The sequence below is a fragment of the Saccostrea cucullata genome, unplaced genomic scaffold, assembly GCF_032062105.1.
Source record: "Saccostrea cucullata isolate Sc308-1 unplaced genomic scaffold, CSIRO_AGI_Scuc_v1 ctg14474, whole genome shotgun sequence".
NCBI classification, from domain to species: Eukaryota; Metazoa; Mollusca; class Bivalvia; order Ostreida; family Ostreidae; genus Saccostrea; species Saccostrea cuccullata.
Window position 1 is genome coordinate 7,783 of NW_026931290.1, and position 19,662 is coordinate 27,444.

General features: G+C 33.4%; 1 protein-coding gene across 1 annotated transcript; it reads left to right on the forward strand.

Moving 5' to 3' along the window:
* The first annotated feature begins 10,937 nt into the window (after window positions 1–10,937).
* LOC134232094 (uncharacterized) lies at window positions 10,938–19,290 on the forward strand. Its single transcript, XM_062714055.1, has 2 exons — window positions 10,938–12,127; window positions 19,203–19,290. Exon 1 carries the CDS (start codon window positions 11,395–11,397, stop codon window positions 11,935–11,937), a length of 543 nt encoding a protein of 180 aa, XP_062570039.1. The 5' UTR covers window positions 10,938–11,394; the 3' UTR covers window positions 11,938–12,127; window positions 19,203–19,290.
* Window positions 19,291–19,662: the final 372 nt, after the last annotated feature.

Sequence of the window (19,662 nt, forward strand, 5' to 3'; positions counted from 1 at the left end):
GCTCTGTGTAAAAAAAGTCTACACATTGACAAGTTTATTTTTATTGAATTTTTTTTCACATCTTTTTCTTTAATTCTAAGTGCATGTTTCAGCAATCATTTTGTTAAGTTCTTACAAAAAGGTTTGTTTATAACTTTTACATCCTGACTTTGGAGAACACTAAACTTAATATACTAGGATTCATATAAGTAAATTGTACTTTTTTTAAATTGAAGTGGAATTTAGATAAAAGACGTGTTTCTATTTTGGGTTGTGTAAATATTTTTTTTGTTCATGATAACTTTCATTTTTCAAGATAACTTGATACGATATGATATGATCGTGAACTATTAATCTTGCGAATACATGTATTTCTACAGAATATGCAAAGCAGGCAACAAAATTCGCGAAACCGATGAAGCACTAAAGAACTTGACAAATCTATCGTGTATCCAGAGGAAAGAAGGAAACAAATATGTACGGTTTTAACCTCGAACGTATGGAAGAGATATCCACTTCATCCTATAAAAATACTTGTGTAAAGTAAAGAACTTTTTCTTCACACAAGTCAAGATTTATCATGACATTCTATATTTATAACACAACGGCTATATACACAATGTAAGTCATTGACTGATAATGAAATAAAATAAATTCAAAACCTGTATCCACGTGAAATGATAACCTTAAAAAAATGATGTATTCTTCCATTCAAAAGCACTTCTTATGTCACTTTTCATTTATTTTACATTAAAATACCTTCATTTTTTTTTTCCTTTTGAGAAAAGGAAGGGAGATAGAAAAAACACAATTCTTTCAAGAAAAAAGTAAATCAGAAATATATTATTCCACAAATAATTTGATAGCACCTTTATTTTTTTTTTATTTAGGTATCTGATTACTATTATGTTATATGCTTTTTTAAAAAGTAACATTTTGAATAGCATATCTTCATTTTAAAGCATCGTAAAAATGTTTGGATTCTCGATTGTCAGACTTTTCTTTTACAAAGAAATCCAGCTTGTCGATGTAATTATTTTCAGAAGAAGAAGTGTCGTTCCTGCTCTCTCCTGTTTTCAGGCGATCAATGTCTTCGTAAAAGTTTTCCTTTGCTCCTTCATTTTTCTTTGTTTATTTAATTTTCTCTCAAGACTTTGAATCTCCCGCGTTCTTTGAACAATCTTAGGGTGTGTCTGCTAAACCTTTGTCCAGATCATTCGTCCACCAATAGCGAATAGCAGGAATGCCAAGAAAGCTATAATACCAACGAGAATTAGTGGTAACTGGGACGCCATATTTCAATTTTCGTTCTCCTCCCTAGATTCTGAAGATTTATTTTCTTGGAGCACGTTTTCTTGATTTAGTGAATTAAGATTGTTACCTACATGCATGTTAAGGAAAAGTACACCATTAGTACGTATACAATGTTTTTTGTGAAAAAAATGTAATAAAACCTCTGAAACAAAAACAAATAATTGTATTAATTTCATATGTCAATTTCTTTTCACCTTGAAGAAACTGAGTTTCAGTAGCTGTTAATTTTATCAGATATATCATACCAAGAATGCAAAAAATCAATAATATCCATTGAGTGATTAAATTTTATAAGAATAGTTACCGAGACACCCTGTTGATATTTCACACAACTCCTGTGAACAGTTACATTGTTCCTGGCAATTTTTACCATACCCAGGATACCGATATGCCATGGAACAGTTTAAGCCGATATACCCCGGGGGACATTCTTTGAATAAAGAAGAATAAACGCAGCACAGTTAAGGTTACAAATTGAAATATCGGCGATTTTTTAAGATAAAAAAATTCATACTTTACAAGGATGGGCGATTCTTCTTTAGTAATTCACTGATATCCAAAAAATTAATGTGGTTTAAATCTACATGTTGGGGACATTTAGATTTTTAATTAAGAGTTGTCATGTGATGTCGACGTCACATGACTTTGGCAATTATACTTACAGTTTAGAGGTCATCTATAAATTTCAATATTGCAAGGGCATAACCATGTTAAAAATTTTAGTTTATTTTATAATCCTTTCCGACACTTTATGTAGTTTGTGAAAAGTGCTGCAAACCTATATAGATTCCCTTTTTTAATTGGCAAAATTTAATTTTCTGGATGACAGGTTGAATATTTTGCTGGTCAACTACATTAAATAAAGCTATAATTAATGTATTTTCAATATTTCAAGGGGTTCGCAGCACTTTTCAAATATTTTAATGCTTCTTAAGTTTATGTGTAAAATTTTGACAAGATACATTGAGAGTATGCCCTTGCAATAAATCGATTTATTAGGACCATTCCATTACTTTTTCAATGAATCTGCATACAAACACACGACAGTATCGCTTGTCTAGAGAATGCACGTACAGTTTATAAATAAATTACTAAAATAGACATCGCCTCCAAGTTACCGGCTTTTTCTTTTACTGCAAATACTATTTTATATGAGAAAAAAGACATTTTTCATTGTACAAAATATGACCAGAGTCTCTCACTGTGTACAAACTGCGTTATTTTTGCGAGATGACGTCACATTGACAAGAGCATCGCGATCAATGCATAGTTTATATACTGTTGTGTGGGATTTAAAAAACGACAAAACTGCATGTATTAGTAAGTTTGTATGTAGTATACAGCTACCCAGCTGTTTGAAATAGCAAATAATCTCATTTTGTGGTATTTTGAAGACCTTATATTATGTGTGACGTCATAGTAAATATTTCCCGTTCAAATTAGGCACCGCCTCCTTACTGTAACCTTAACTGTGCTGCGAAAGTCAGATACATGTATATCGCTAACTGATGAGAGTAGAAATTTTTTTTCTCGTCTGTGCAAACTCGAAAAAGCATAGATGAAAGACAAAGGCTGTCCAATAAGATAAATCTTAAAACATTTAAAAGTGAAAGATTTTTTTATTGATTTATCACCAAATAAGAATACTTAACTAAATGTACAATAACGGCTATAGCTATAAACAACAAAACAAGTGGTTAATTATTCTTTCTTGGTGAAATATACAAACAAATAGCCGCATTTTAGACGTTAATACATTTTACTTGAATTCTCTTTTGAGAATATTTTGAAAGAAAATTAACCTCATTGCATTTCCTTTAAATTAACATATTTTGACTCAATTTATATCTTCTACATACCTTTGCATTTGTGAAATTTTCTCAAAGAAATATCCTTGACAGCAATTGTTTCATGGTCAAAATTTATTTCAATAGGTACACAAATAAAGAAATTGGAACAAATAGTATTATGGCATTTATATAATTATGTGACTCTTTAGGCTCACAGACTAATTCTTTTAAAAAAAACTACAGTAGTGGCAGTAATGCTCACTAAGTCTATGAAATGATACCTCGCCTCCCTTGTGATTATTACAGAAAATCCATGTAGGCATTGAGAACACAGACGTAGGGACAAAGGGGTTAGTAGATGGACCGAAGGACGGACAGATTGATGGATACCCCCACCCCTGTATACCCAACTACTTCTTAAAAGGGAAATAAATATACAATAAAATTCTGAAAAAGCAAATATTTTTTTATAATAACTACTTAGAATTAACAGATTGAATGCTTTATAAATGACTAAATACATAAGGATTGCAACCTCCTTTGGCGGTTCCAATGTGATAGAAAAAAGTTAACAAAAATATAATGTTCATTTCTAGATTCATTTTTCATGTTAATTTTCACCCCATTTATCTTTCTGAGATCTCAAATTAATCTTTATATACTTCGTGAGTGCGCCTTTTCAAGTGACTGTGCCATTTTAATATAGATAGTGTTATTCAATTGTTTCTTTAAGAGTTATATTAATCTATTCTACTTCCTTAAAAGGTGTGTTCACAGTCACATTATAAACTTTCTATTTAACTTTAGTATATAGGATTCCAAAGTTTCCTTTAAATAAAAATTCAAGTCAAAATGATATATTTACATGTCCATATTAATTACCCTACCATATATGAATATAGAATTTTATATTAATCCTTCACAAACAACTTTTATACAATACACAGTCGAGACAGTAATTATGAATCAAATATCATTGCACCTTGGTCATAAGTGTATTTATGTATGTAAAGGTATTTATGTGATATAAATCGTAATAAATTGCATATTTTCATTAATTACCAATTTTTTCATGGGTCACGAAGGGTTTTTCCGGGTTTTATACAGGAGCGTCCTCTAGTAACGGCTATTAGTCTTATCCTTATCAGAATAACATTTTGGCTCCAAAATGTGGTTTACAATTTTTTTGGGGCCCCACCTTCTGCTGCATTCTGATTTTGTAATCTCAGTTGGCATTTGTAATAAATGCTTTATAAATGCTTTATACACACACACAGAGAGACCCTCTTTATTATTTAACATGCTGCAGAACAGAGCTGCAAATGTGATTCAGGTTCACATGAACCGAATTGTTCATCAGTTGCAGTATTTAAGAGCACATAATACAATTTAATTAGATCTGCTAGAAAAACCAGGAACAAAATCTGACTCTGATCATATTTAACTTTTAATAAGTGTTGTCAAGTAGTACCTGATTACATTTGTAACTGTCGAACAATACAAGTATCAAATGTTTAGTAAAAACATACTCACCTAATATCTTTTACAGACTTGGCCCAGACCGGTGTTTCCCAAATAGGATCGAATTGCTTTGATTTTGCAAAGTTTAAATAATTGAAAGCTTTGATTACCATGGTTAATACAAGTTTTGAAGACCTGATTTATTTTTATCTCATTTAATAATTTAACAATATTCTGTCATAGATATTTGAAACTTGGAAGTATTTTAAAAACTTATTAGAAATCTCTAAAATTGTAGTTTTAAATGCGTTTTTGTGGAAAATATATTTTGATACAGTTAAGCAACATTCAAAAACTTTAAAGGCAGTTTTATTTCAATCTTTAACAAAAATAGTTTTAACATGCCTAATAATTAGAAAAGAAAATCGAGCAGCAATATCTTTGAAATTATTTCATGATCATGACTAGTGTGATCGGCCGGCAGGAGGTGCTCATTTCTCCATGACATCAAATAAAAGTTTTAATGTTCAGAGGTGCCTGTTTTTTTTTCCCTCCAATCTTCTAAAGTTTAATTGACTTTTGAACTTCAATATAATGGTCATTTTCTCAATAGTTATTCTATTTATATACAATTGCTTATCTTTCTTATTCTTCCCTATTCGACAACAAGAATATGAACAATTCCTTGAATTGGGCATAGCTCTTAAATATCCTCTAGTAATAACAATAAATACCAGCACTTTAACTGAAATGACACATATTTCCTTGTTTCCATTCTGTCTATACATTGAATGACCCTTCAATATATCCCTCAATTGTTAAATATAAAAAAAAAAATGTTAATATATTGAGAGATTTGTGTTTGCTACAAACTATATTGACATATTTCCGAACTCATTTTGATGTCATTTTGATAAGGTCAGGTTTTCCCTCCGAAATATTTCCCTTACAATTAGGTGACTGTACATTTTTTTTTTCCCCGTGTAGATGTTTTTAACACACATCCTTGATCACTGAATTATTAAGATGAAAAAAAGGTGTACTATAAATGCCATCTCCATTCAATTAAATGAAAAATATGGAGATAAAGGACAGTATTCATGATCACAAATCCACAAAAGATACAAAAATAGGAGCAGAGCAAAGAGGAACCTCCAAAACATCCAAAAATGGGATCAGGTGCCATAGAGGTTTGAGGATAAAGTTTGATAATAAAATGCTACGGTTTGAGAGAGATATGAATCAGTAATCAAATGCTCTGAAACATATGAGAATTGATCTTGTAAAGAATACATACGTATATAGAGAGTTTTCTTGGGGTACTAAGGAATTTGGTTACCAATTAATTGTAGAGTTTGACTTAAGATAAGGAAAAAGGCTAGAGTGAAAAAACCGTAAGAATAATACGTAATATTACAAAATTTGGATTATATAAATTTTTGCAGGAGGAATGGCATTGCATTCCAAGAGCATTCAAATATATGTAGATATAAAATTCATCCAGTATGATTAGAAAAAATAATAATTTTTAATCATTCAATACATAACTTAATCATGTATTTTTTATTTATAGAGTAGGTAAATTTGAGTTCCAACTGTTTTGCGCAATTCATATGCAAGCAAGATGATAGTATTTAAAATTTTAAAAATACATACATCAATAATCCAACGTTTATTTTTTTAGGATAAATCATTCATGAAATAAATATAATAGAAATAAAAAATAGTACAGAATATAAATTTTGAACCGGGAGAATTTAGGATATTCCTTAGATACACTTTTTGCCTATTATACATGCATATCTTGATTATCATGGTTATGTATATCATCATTTTAATTTAATTTTAAAGTGTTCTTTGAAAATATGTACATCCTTGAGTATTTTCAATATAACAAAAGGATATGTCGGTTCATTCCTTACCAGATCACACCGATAGCTATTACTTTATGCTAAAGTGCATATCGATAATAAACAAATTAAAAAAAATCGGGGTGTCCTTTTATATCCATTCACTTTTATAAATTTATTTCATCTATTGAATGCATGCATTAAATTCTCTGATGAAATATAAAAATGACTTTTTCCAAATAACTTTAAAAAATGAACTCAAAATTTCAAAGTTTGATAATGTTGAAGTGATAAGGAATACTTGAATGAAATTAAAATGAAACATTTTTCGTATTTTAAGTTAAGGACAGATATTTTATAGCTATCATGTAGTATAAATACAAACTGACAATTTTAATTCATGTAAATCACGTGATAATATCGTTTAATCCTTTTCCTCACATATGTATTTCTAAACAAACATTTAACTTTATTCTGTATATAAATTTGCAATGCATTTCCGAATGAACAAAAACATTTTCTACATTTAACCATATATAAATTATATTTGAAAAAAGTAGGTTTACATGTAAACATTTGATATTATTTTAATGTATTTTTAACCAGAAAAAGCACTTAGCTGGTTAAACAATGAGTATTGCATTTTGTTCTTTGTATAATTTGTATGCATTATTGTTGATTTTAATCCTGTAGTTCGTAAAATAAACAACAAAAAAGTAATATATGAAAAGGTAATTTTTTTAAGTACATCGACGTATCAAAATTTACTATTCAGTTACATGTATTTATATAAGCTATCATAAAATGATGTAATAAAACTGTACAGGAAATACGTTATTTATGCAATCAATTTAAAATCTTTTGGCTAGTTACTACATGTAGTAATACTAACAAGGAACTGTGACTTGAAGTATTTCTTGTAAGATTTGTATTTTGATAAAAGTACAGAAAGGATTCTATTGTTTCTATTTTTTCTTGATGAAACAATGTATGAATTATTTGTTTTTAATGTAGCATGAACAGTATTTTATAGACGCGTAACCTTGTGTACTAATGTTCATCATTGAACGACTGCCGGGATCACTCAAGCTCTAGTGATTTGGACATTTCACCGATGTGTTCACTGCTACAAATATTTAATATGTTTTCCTTGTTTTTCAATGGATTGAAATGCATGAAATCAAACATGTAATATTAATTAAATGGACAAAATGTAAATATCTGCTAATCAGACACCTGTCAATACAAAGGTTTGTTAAGGCAATATAAAAAGGTTAATACTAAACATGAAACAAAGTAATAAAGAATAAGGGATCATATTAACTTAATTTAAAATAAAGTTAAGATGCATACGTATTTCAATGTACGCAGAGGAGAATTAACAAAACAAAGAGAAAAAAAAGAAAAAAAAATATCAACGTTACAAACAGACATGATGTGAACATTAATTTTACACATACAAAAGAAGGTTATCTTGAGAGGTGTCTACCTTTTAATTAAAAGAAGATATTAGAAAATATTCCCGTTGACAAAATATATCGATATGTGTATTATTTCAAATTATCAAAATTTAAAGACAAGTACATGTATATACTCTCTGGTACTCCTTTGATGTGCTTACATAGTTTATGCTCATTGCAATGGGTTCAACATACCGTATAAGTAGAATTTTTAAAGAGGATTTAATTTTTGCATTATTAGCGAGGGTGCCGAGAGCGCTAATATTGAATATCGCAGAAAATTAATTGAATTTTATAAGTAATAGCTCCTTGGATGTGCATTTTTTAAAATCGCTAAAATAACATTTCGCTAAAATTAAATTACCAGTTTTTAATGACAAACCACTAAATTTGCGTCTAGCTAAAATTTCCACTTATACGGTAATTTCCTTCGTCTGATCCTTTTCCAATTGTATTTGCACTTACTTCGTTTTTATTGTCCTGTACCTCAATATAAAAAAGTGCCTCGTTTTTTCTGTCAACTTCTTGATTTGTGTCCCTCTGTATAATCCTTTTCCATGTTGCAACGAATCCTTCGGTCCATAATATTTTGACAGAAATAGCCAAAATGAGAAAAGAAAAGATGACAACAAAGCCAATGATAATCGGTTTGGAGGGATCTGCACGAAATTGAGCAAAGAAATTAAATCATTTTTAATCATTGCACAGTTGAAAGAACAATCATAAACAAACAGTTAATACTGTTAACTCCAGAGAAGGCTGGTTTTATACACATCCAGCAGATTGGACGACTCTCCGGATAAGATAACATTTTAACAATAAAAGGGTTTAAATGGTCTCAAAGTCTAATCATATTAGGCAAAATTTCCAATTTTAGAAAATCGTGATTACAATGTACAAAAGTTTAATCGTAAAGATCTTAAGAGAGAATTAATAAATTGTATTTATAAAAAAAATATACCTTCTTTTCCAATGCTGACACAGCCAACAAACTTGTTACAGAATATTTCAGTGCAATCACATTGTTGTTGACAGAGGCGGCCAAAATTAGGGTAGCGGCATTGTAAAGAACAATTTGGTCCCGTAAGTCCAATGGAGCATTCTGATCTCATGAAAGAGAAAAAATAAATAAATTTACAGTTTTCATATATTGGGAGGGGGGGGGGGTTAGAAAATTTCAACTAGATATCAGTTTATTGAGTTATCAAACATGCCCTTTCCATCCTATAAGGAAAGCGTGCATGATTTCTAAACTTGAACTTGCGCGAATCAAGTCTGAATATTTTTTTTATAATCTAAAGCTCACTGCAGTTAAAGGTAGTTTTGTTCCATTTTGTACTAAACTTAACACGAGGACTAAAAGGAGATTAAATGAAAAGATTGCATAAGAAAGAAAGAAGAAAACTTGCAAAAAGTTTTCATTTTACACTGGTCATAGCTTTCGATTGATTGGTTGATTGTATATTGTTTAACGCTCCTCTGGAGAATTTTTCACTCATATGGAGACGTCAACGTATGTCGGTTAAAGATACTTGGACACAGATTTGAAGGTCATATTTTCTGTATGATAATAGGATTATATATTTTAATAGCATTTCACACAATAATTAATTAAATATCTTATTTCAAATAAAAGTTATTAAAACGTTACATTTTTTTGGCGGGTTTGATTTACACATCCTTGCACGTTCACATATTTTAATTTACTCTTAATACTTAGGAAAAGTGGTAATCTTTTTGTGTATTAATGAGAAATATTAAAACTTTAATCCAGAAAAATAATTTTATTCAGAGTAGAAATGATAGAAAGCAAAACTCCTTCATGAGTATCTTCCTTCCGTTGTGTACAGAGTTGTGCAAATCGAGCACACTTGTTTTATGTACACATTTTTTGTAAACAAGGCAAGAGCCTGCTATTGTTTGGTCTTTACGATTCGCCGGGTGCGTTTGAAATCGTCACAGTCTGCTTACCACAACTGCACGGACTGACAATATATTGTGTGTTTGTTTTGCTTTCGAACATGTCTACTCTGAATTTTCTGGATTATAGTATTAATAATTTTCATTCATACACAACAAGATTGCCACTTTTCCTAAGGATTAAGAATAAAGTTAAAATTTGTGAATGTGCAAGGATGTGTCAATCAAACCCGCCAAAAAGTTTAAAGTTTTAATAACTTTTAAATGAAATAAGATTTTTAATTAATTTTTGTGTGAAATGCTATTAAAATATATAAGTCGTTATATTATAGAGAAAAAATGAACTTCAAATCTATGTCTAAGTACGTTTAAGGGCTTCAAATAGACATTTGCGAAATAGCGTACAGCGAACAGCGGACTTCCGACTTCAGACATTTAAAGGCGGACTTTTCTAAGGGAACGGTTTAAAAAATTGAAAATATAATTTTATAACAAATTATCTGAAAATGTAAGCCTCTGATAGCTATGAAAAAATTAAATCGAAGAATTTTGAAATTCGTATTTTGATTTTTTAAATTAGAAAGTTTGCAAAGAATTTATTCGTGAACATTTAAACTGTCTCAAAAGAACTTATATTTTTGTATGCATTATTTAATTGAAAAGTATCAAATATGAACTGCAAATAACTACAATCTCAGAAAATTAATTATTCAGACGTTACATTTCAACTTTACATTTTATTTGTTTCTAATTTGCAAACTGAAGGTACAACTTCCGATCAATGCGATACACTGTATATAAACCTTATGAAATAAGGGGTGTTTTACGCCCTGCATGCACAAATTTTGGTCATGTATTACTTGCATTATACTTTTCAATTCCCAATTGCTGGACCATTTGTCGTTGGAAAATGAACTGAATAGAAAGCATGAATTTTGTCAAAACTTTTACTTTAACATTTTACTGTATGAAACTTATACTAAATTAGCCTATTTTAAATAAAGTGGACAACTAAGAAACTGAGTTTAATGGCAATGAGTAAAAAACGTCTCTCAAAGATTAAAAGAAATGTTGTTTTTTTTTTTTTGTTTGTTTGTTTGTTTGTTTTTACATTTCTGTTGAATATTGAATAAAATGAAGATAAACGGGTGACTTCCGGTGTAGATGGACTGGAAAAACAAAGGAGAGAAAAATTATTTTTCTGCAAACTAAAAGAGCTCAAATTGCATAAAAAGGGTAGTGGTAGGTCTCTAAGGTGCTTGAGAAGGTTTTGCAATAAATCTGTTGTGGAGAAAATCTATTTTGCCTACGAAATATACGAAATATCCAACAAAGGATGGCTAGTAAACAAATCCAAGATGGCGGACTCGATCAAAGCGGGAAAACAAACTGAAGAGAAGAGGTAGACCTGCTAAATCAGCATCTAACTCTAGGAACAACTCCAGAACTAACTCCCCTAATAAACTTGTAAATGGATCAAATGACACGGAGGAAATCTGGAACTGCAACTTGTGCAAATACTCGTTCTCTGACCCCAGTGACAAATTACTGGAATGCCAACGATGCAAGGACCACTTTTGTATTAAGTGCTTGGACAAGTCGGTCGAAGAATACAATCTGATGGACAGTAGTGATATCATGTGGTTCTGTGTGCCATGCCGAGAAAAAGTAGAGAAAAATATCACTGTGGACAGAGAAATTGAGGAGAGATGTAATGACATGATGAAGATGTTCGACAGTAGAATTAAGTATCTGGAGGACGAGATGGAGAAGAAATGCAGTGAAGAACAAGTGAGGGAGATAGTTTCTGAGGCAATACAGAAATCAACAGAATCAAATCAAGCTGATACAGAGGACGAGACTGCGAGTGAATCTGGAAAACACACCGTGCCAGTATCAGCAGTACTGAGTGAAATTAATGAGAGGAAAAACAGAGAATGTAACATGATCATCTATGGGATAGAGGAAAGTGACTCAGACAATAAGGAAGTACGTCGTTCCTATGACAGAGATCAGGTGAAAGAAATTGCTGATGTTTGTGAAGTGAACATCGCAGATGAAAACATGATAAAGTTAGTGAGACTTGGTAAATTTAATAAGGATAAGAAACGCCGTCCATTGCTCGTTACCTTCTCAACCCCAGAAAAAAGTGGAATTCTTTAAACGAGGTGGAAAGTTGCGGGAAAACATTGAATTCAGTGAAGTACGACTTGCAAATGATTTGACACGCACAGAGAGGGAAAATGAAAAGAAACTGTATATGAAAGCCAAGGAACTGAATAAATATGGTTCGGGGGAATTCAATTACCGTGTGCGCGGTCCACGTTGGGCAAGGAAAGTGGTAAAGCTCAGGGTAAGCGATCCAGACTAGAAGATACAAAGAGGAATGTAAATAATCTATATAGTTTTAAAGTGATAAACAAACGTTCGTTCTTTTACACCAATGCAGACCAATTTAGAAATAAGTTCAATGAGTTCCAAGTCAGGATAAGGGACACAAAGCCATTGATAATAGGAATAACAGAAGTGAAGGCAAAAAATGCAACATGTGCACCTAATCCAGCTGAATATAAGATGGATTGTACGAAGGAATACGGGATGTTTCATGTAAATATTGAAAGCAGCATAGGTAGAGGACTACTTTTATATGTACATGATTCTCTTTATGCAGAGGAGGCAAAACTTTCAGCGTCCTTTAAGGAGCAGCTTTTTGTGAAAATAAAGATAAACAGCACAGACTATTTCCTAGTTGGCCTCATTTATCGGTCACCGTCAGACAATACCGAAGAAAAAATGAATGTTTAAGAAACCTGATAACTGAAGCCTCAAGAATGAAGTGCAAACACTATCTCATTATGGGAGATTTCAACTATCCTAATATAGACTGGGATTTACTATGTACAAAAAGTGAAAACTCTGCTGAGCAGAAATTCATAGATTGTCTGCAGGACAACTTCATGTTCCAAACCGTCACAAAACCAACAAGGTGTAGAGGAACGAACATTCCAACCATTTTGGATCTTGTGATCACAAAGGATGAAAATGCTGTGGAGGAAATGGAATACCAAAGTCCATTAGGAAAGAGCGACCACTGTGTTATCTGCTTTAACTATGTTTGCAGTGCAATACTGAAAAGCGGACCAAAAAAGAGGAGGACTTATAGGAAAGCTAACTTTGCGGGTATGAAGAAGGAAATTAGCGAAACAGATTGGGAAAGCATTTTGGAGTCACAGAGCACAGTAAACGAGATGTGGCGTCAATTCCGACAAAACATTGAGGACATAGAAGATAAATATGTGCCAGTAGTCACCATCAGACCAAGCAGAAAAACGAAAATGCCCTTGGACAAAGAAACTGTCACCTTGATTAAAGAAAAAAACGCACTGTGCAGAAAATATGTGGCTACCAAGGATCCAAATATAAGGAAAAAGTACAATAGGACTAGGAACAAAGTGGCAAAGTTTGTGAGGAAAGCAAGGAAGTCATTCGAAAAGAGTATAGCACAAGAGGCAAAAGCTAACCCAAAAAAGATAAGGCAGTATATTAACTCAAAAAGTAAAACGAGACAAGGAATCGGGGAACTGTGTGTCGACCCTAAAAATCCAAAGTCCAACTAGATGCTGTCATGAGACAGTAATACCCGCACTATGGTGTTTGCCTCTAAATATACACTCATTCATATTGGACTTTCCAAGGAAGAAGTCAAAATAATTCTATAATTATCACCGTACATGTATTCGTCAAATTGAACATAAAATTTTCAGATGACCATATCAACTCTGAGCCTCACATATGTATTTTAAATACTTAATTCATAACCAGTCTGAAATAACAGAATTTAATTAATGATTGAAGTAAATTACTTAATTAGATTCAAATAAATAATTTCCCCATAATTTGGAACTTTTTAAATTTACTTTCTCAACGACATAAAATATTATTTTAGTACAAAGCGTTTTTGATGAATTTATCAAAATGTGCAAACTGATTTAAGTATTTGGTCGGGAAAAAAGCCCATTGAAAATACAACCCGATTAATTTGTCAATGCCTATCCCCCCCCCCCCCCATCCCCCCCCACACACACACACACTCTCTCTCTCACTCTCACATTTTTTAAAAAAACATAGTTTAGTTTATTATGATAGTTTGAAATTTGTTCTTGTACTAAACAGTTTTATTTTCTACATTCACATTGGGTTTGCGTCACCCATTATCATATTTATAGATATCACCTCTCGGCACACCTCGGCCAATTCATACTGGCAAAGGAATCAGCAAAGGTTTGTCGAATGAGATTATTTAGCACATGTATGCTGACGATGCAGTGTGGTCAGTTAAAATCATTTGTGTTTTAATTGGATTATATGGATTATATTTCATGAATTCGTTGTCACGACCTATGACATTCGGTAAGTACAAGATTTAGCATAGATTGCATACAAATAAATAAATGCAAATGGTTAGGTTGAAGTTCAAAAAGGGTCAACATGGTCAAAGATCATCGCATGCCACAGTCGACAAATTTCACATTGTCAAGTTATCTCCCGTTGCGGAAATTCAGTATATACAGGCGCAGATCAATAATTTTTTTTTTCAGAAAGGGGGGGGGTGTCACACCTCAGTCAAAAAAATCAGCCCAAGATTTCCTGAGATGGAAATAAAAAATAATAATAAAAACAATGATGGTGGAGTCCCTGTTTTCTAAGGGGGAGGATGTCCAAAGTCATTTTTATTCTTTACAGTACATATATAGTCTTATTTAAATAACTGCTAATTCCAGGGGGGGGGGGGGGATCTGATCTCCCTAGCCACTGACTCCCTGTACCTGAAATGACAATTGATCTTATGACTCCATAATAGTAGAAAATGTTTTCAATTGACTATTTATACATATTTTGTTTCCTATGTTTATGTATTTTTGTCTGTCCACGGAAACTTTAACCTTGCCCATATTTTTTAAGTGGATTGGGCTATACACATGGCTTGAATATTTCATAGGTAAATTTCTTTTGGCAAAACCTTTTAATGGGTACCACCAATTTTGACCTCTTGATCTCTTGACCTTGAATTTTGACCCAATTTTACAAGAAAAATACCTTGAACTTGGCGTAAGTTTTGAACAGGTGGTGCTAGGGCTTTCATGCTCTTACATGTGTAATCATTGTGAACTTTCAACAGGTATAATTATTTTTGACCTAGACCTTAGAGTTGAATCCAATTTAACTTTAACCTTGGCAATAACTTTTGAACAGGTGAGGAAGTTCTAGGGATTTCTCACTTTTTTCACATGTGTATTCCTTGTGACAAGACTTTCCCTTTGATACCAACAATTTAGACCCTTTGACCTTGACCTTGGAGTTTGACTTACATTTGAGAAACTTCAACCTTTGCCAAAAGCTGCCATAACAGTTGCTGTCACAACAAACAAACAAATTACTAAAAAAAAAACACAGAATACATGTACATATTTTATATTCAACAGATATACATCTGGTCATATCTCTAGTTCTCCCTTGAATGAGACATGGTGATATAAATTTTAAAAAATAATTATAAGAGTTGAAAAGGTTGTGCATATTGAAATATACTAAGCTCTGCAGATGAATTAGATATACCAGTTTAGCTTTATTTTGCTACCCAAAGCACCTTGATTAACTATTTATAAGCATACTGTTTTTTGAAATGTACTGATTTCTGTTGTCCATCTGTTTATCTGCAAACTTTTCACATTAACTTCTTAAGAACCACAAGGCTAATTTCAACCAATTTACATTTAAATATGCAGGGTACTTTTTAAGCGCCCGGATCTATAGATCCCGGGCATATATTGTTTTTGTCCTGTCTGTTTGTCTGTTTGTCTGTTTATCTGTTTGTCTGTTTGTCAACTTTAACCTTGGCCATAACTTTTGGACAATAAGGGATAGAGACTTCATATTTGGTAAGCATACTCCACCAATAAAAACCTTTCAAATGACTTCAAGGTCAATGACCTTGTGACCTTGACTAAGACTTATATGCTAAAAATAGCTTTTTCCACTGTTTGTCATAACTTTTGAACCATAGGAGATAGGGACTTCATATTTGGTATGCATACTCCACTAATAGAGTCCTTTCAAAAGACATCAAGGTCAATGATCTTGTGACCTTGACTGTGACCTATATGCTAAAAATAGCTTTCTACACTTTTTGCCACAACTTTTGAACCATGGGAGATAGGGACTTCATATTAAGTACGCATACTCCACTGATTAAGTTCTTTCGAATGACACCATGGTCAATGACCTTGTGACCTTGACTGTGATCAATATGCTAAAAGAAGATTTTTTTAACTTTGTTGCCGCCGGGCGCGTAGTGTTTCACAAACACATCTTGTTCCAACATAAATCTTCTTCTCAAGAACAGCAAAGACATTTATTGTCCCCATTTTTGCTAAAGGTAGGGTACATTAAATCTCATTTGTTTGTCAATCTACCCATCTGTCACAATAAATTTAACCTTGGTCATCATGGTCATATATTTTGAATGAGAAGAGATAGGACTTTTATATTAAATATGTGTATTAGTATTAAATGGGACAATACCATTCTACATACAATATGATTTTCATTACCCATGATCTTGAAGTTTGACCTAATTTCCTTAAAAAAATTAATTGCTTTGAATTGATCATTTTGAAAGATAAAGGGCATTCATATTACCTGTGATAAGACCTTCCAAAATGTATCATGACTTTTTGACTCTGTGACCTTGACCTTGAAGTTTAACTTAGTTTTCATTAATGTTGTATTTCCTTTTCATTGAGAAGAGATTTGACTTTCACATTTCAAGTGAACATTACCCATAACAAGAGGCTCCCAACATGCTATGATTTTTTATCCCTTGACCTTGATGTTTTAACAAAATTTCAAAAGAGTGAACTCTCCCAAAAGATGATAAGACCACTGTTTAAAACAAAAAAGGAGTTTAGGGAAGACTTGGCTTTTTCCATAAAAAACGTCATTTTTCAACCCTCATTTGACCCCCCGGGCAAAATCAAAATTCCGAAACCTAACTGCACATCTACATGACCCAACCAACCATCTCCCAAAGATGATTAGGATGCTAAATAAAATGTAAGAGGAGTTCAGGGAAGATGGGGCTTTTTCCATAAAAAACATCATTTTTCGACCCTTATTTGACCCCCCAGGGCAAAATCAAAATTCCAAAACCTTACTGCACATCTACATGACCCCACCAACAATCTCCCAAAAGCTGGTTAGGCTACTGAGTAAAATGTAGAAGGAGTTCAGGGAAGACGGGGCTTTTTGGACAAAAAGCGTCATTTAACCCCCATTTGACCCCCTGGGGCAAAATCAAAATTCCGAAAGCTTACTGCACATCTACATGACCCCACCAACCATCTCCCAAAAGCTGGTTAGGCTACTGAGTAAAATGTAGAAGGAGTTCAGGGAAGACGGGGCTTTTTGGACAAAAAACGTCATTTTTCGACCCCCATTTGACCCCCAGGGGCAAAATCGAAATTCCAAAACCTTACTGCACATCTACATGACCCCACCAACCATCTCCCAAAAGCTGGTTAAGCTACTGAGTAAAATGTAAGAGAAGTTCAGGGAAGACGGAGCTTTTTGCTTAAAAAACGTCGTTTTTCTACCCCCATTTGACCACCTGGGGCAAAATCAAAATTCCGAAAGCTTACTGCACATCTACATGACCCCACCAACCATCTCCAAAAAGCTGGTTAGGCTACTGAGTAAAATGTAGAAGGAGTTCAGGGAAGACGGGGCTTTTTGGACAAAAAACGTCATTTTTCGACCCCCATTTGACCCCCCGGGGCTAAATCGAAATTCCAAAACCTTACTGCACATCTACATGACCCCACCAACCATCTCCCAAAAGCTGGTTAAGCTACTGAGTAAAATGTAACAGGAGTTCAGGGAAGACGGAGCTTTTTGCTTAAAAAACGTCATTTTTCGACCCCCATTTGACCCCCTGGGGCAAAATCAAAATTCCGAAAGCTTACTGCACATCTACATGACCCCACAAACCATCTCCCAAAAGATGATTAAGCTACTGTGTAAAATGTAGGAGGAGTTCAGGGAAGAAAAGTGTGACAGACGGACGGACGGACATGAGTAGCAACAATATACCCGAACTTTCTTTAGAAAGTGCGGGTATAATAAAACAGAAGTGGATAAAGAGAAAGCAAATATTTTAGCAGACTTTTTTAGTTGCGTTTTTACACAAGAACCTGAGGAAGCCATACCCGAACTGGACAAACGCCCTATCAAGATGGAGTGGACAGAATTAAGAATATTGGAGGAAGGAATTATCAAAGCACTGAACCTGTTAAAGCCAGATAAGTCACCAGGATTAGACAACATGCATCCAAGGCTATTTAGGGAATTAAGAGTGGAATTAGCAGAACCCCTAGCAAGGATCTTTAGGAAGTCAGTAGATGAGAGAAAAATTCCAGAAGAATGGAAAACAGCACGTATTAGTGCGATCCTTAAAAAAGGAAACAAGGCGATAGCAGGAAACTACAGACCAGTGAGCTTAACGTCAGTGGTGTGTAAAGTCATGGAGAGACAAGTTAGGGACCACATAATAGAGCAACAACCTCTTTACAACTAAACAATATGGCTTTATCAGTGGTAGATCAACTTCACTACAACTGTTAAGGGAATTAGAGGAATGGACAGAGGCTTTGGACAGTGGACATGATGTTGACTGTATCTACATGGACTATCACAAGGCCTTTGATACTGTCCCACATAACAGAATGCTTAAGAAACTGGAAGCATATGGAATAGGGAAAGAACTTATAGACTGGATAAGGAACTACCTAAGTGGAAGGAAACAACAAGTATCCATAAACGGGGCAACATCTAAATTGCATAGCGTAGCTTCCGGCATTCCGCAGGGGTCAGTAATTGGGCCGATAATGTTCGTCATATTTATCAACGATCTCCCTGATATCGTGAGCTCTACTGTGTACCTATTTGCCGACGACACGAAAATCTTCAACATAGTTAAGGGTAGGGAAGATAAAATGACACTTCAAAGAGATCTTGAGAAACTAACAGAATGGAGTAACACCTGGCTCTTAAAGTTCCATCCAGAAAAATGTAAACACATGCACATTGGAAAGAAAGACCCAGACCAAGACTTTGAGTATGAGCTGTTAGGACGCACTCTGGAGAAGGTACAAGAGGAAAAAGACATAGGAGTCATCATAGATGAACAACTTAGCTTTGACAGACACATAAGCGAGAAGGTGAAAAAGGCAAACTCTATTTTTGCAATGTTAAGGCGAACTTTTCAACATTTGGACGAAGAAACTTTCATTCCTCTTTATAAGACACTTGTCAGGACACATTCAGATTATGCGAGTTCGGTCTGGTTCCCTTTCAAATCAAGACACATAGAGATGATTGAAGGAGTGCAGAGAAGAGCTACCAAGCAGATTCCAGGATTGGCAAAATTAAGCTATGAAGAAAGGTTGAAGAAACTAAAACTACCAACGCTGAAGTACAGGCGCCACCGAGGAGATATGATTGAAGTGTACAAAATAACAAGTGGAAAGTATGACTCATTAGCAGCAGACTTTATCAAGTTAAGGAGAGACCACGTTACTAGGGAACAAGGAAGAGGGAATTCCAAGAAGCTGTTAGTACAGAGACCGAGACTCAATATAAGAAAATTCAGCTTCAGTGTTAGAACTGTCAGTCTATGGAATAGCTTACCAGAGGATGTTGTAAGTGCTAAAACTCTGAATACTTTCAAGAATAGACTAAACAACTTCTGGAAGGACCAGGATGTGCTCTATAATTACAAAGTAGACTTTAAAACCGATTACACCGGTAGTCACCCAAGTAGTCACAAAGCAA

What these genes read in the sequence shown, in the direction of transcription:
- LOC134232094 (XM_062714055.1), top strand. Translation starts at nt 11,395, where the DNA reads ATGGACAGTAGTGATATCATGTGGTTCTGTGTGCCATGCCGAGAAAAA.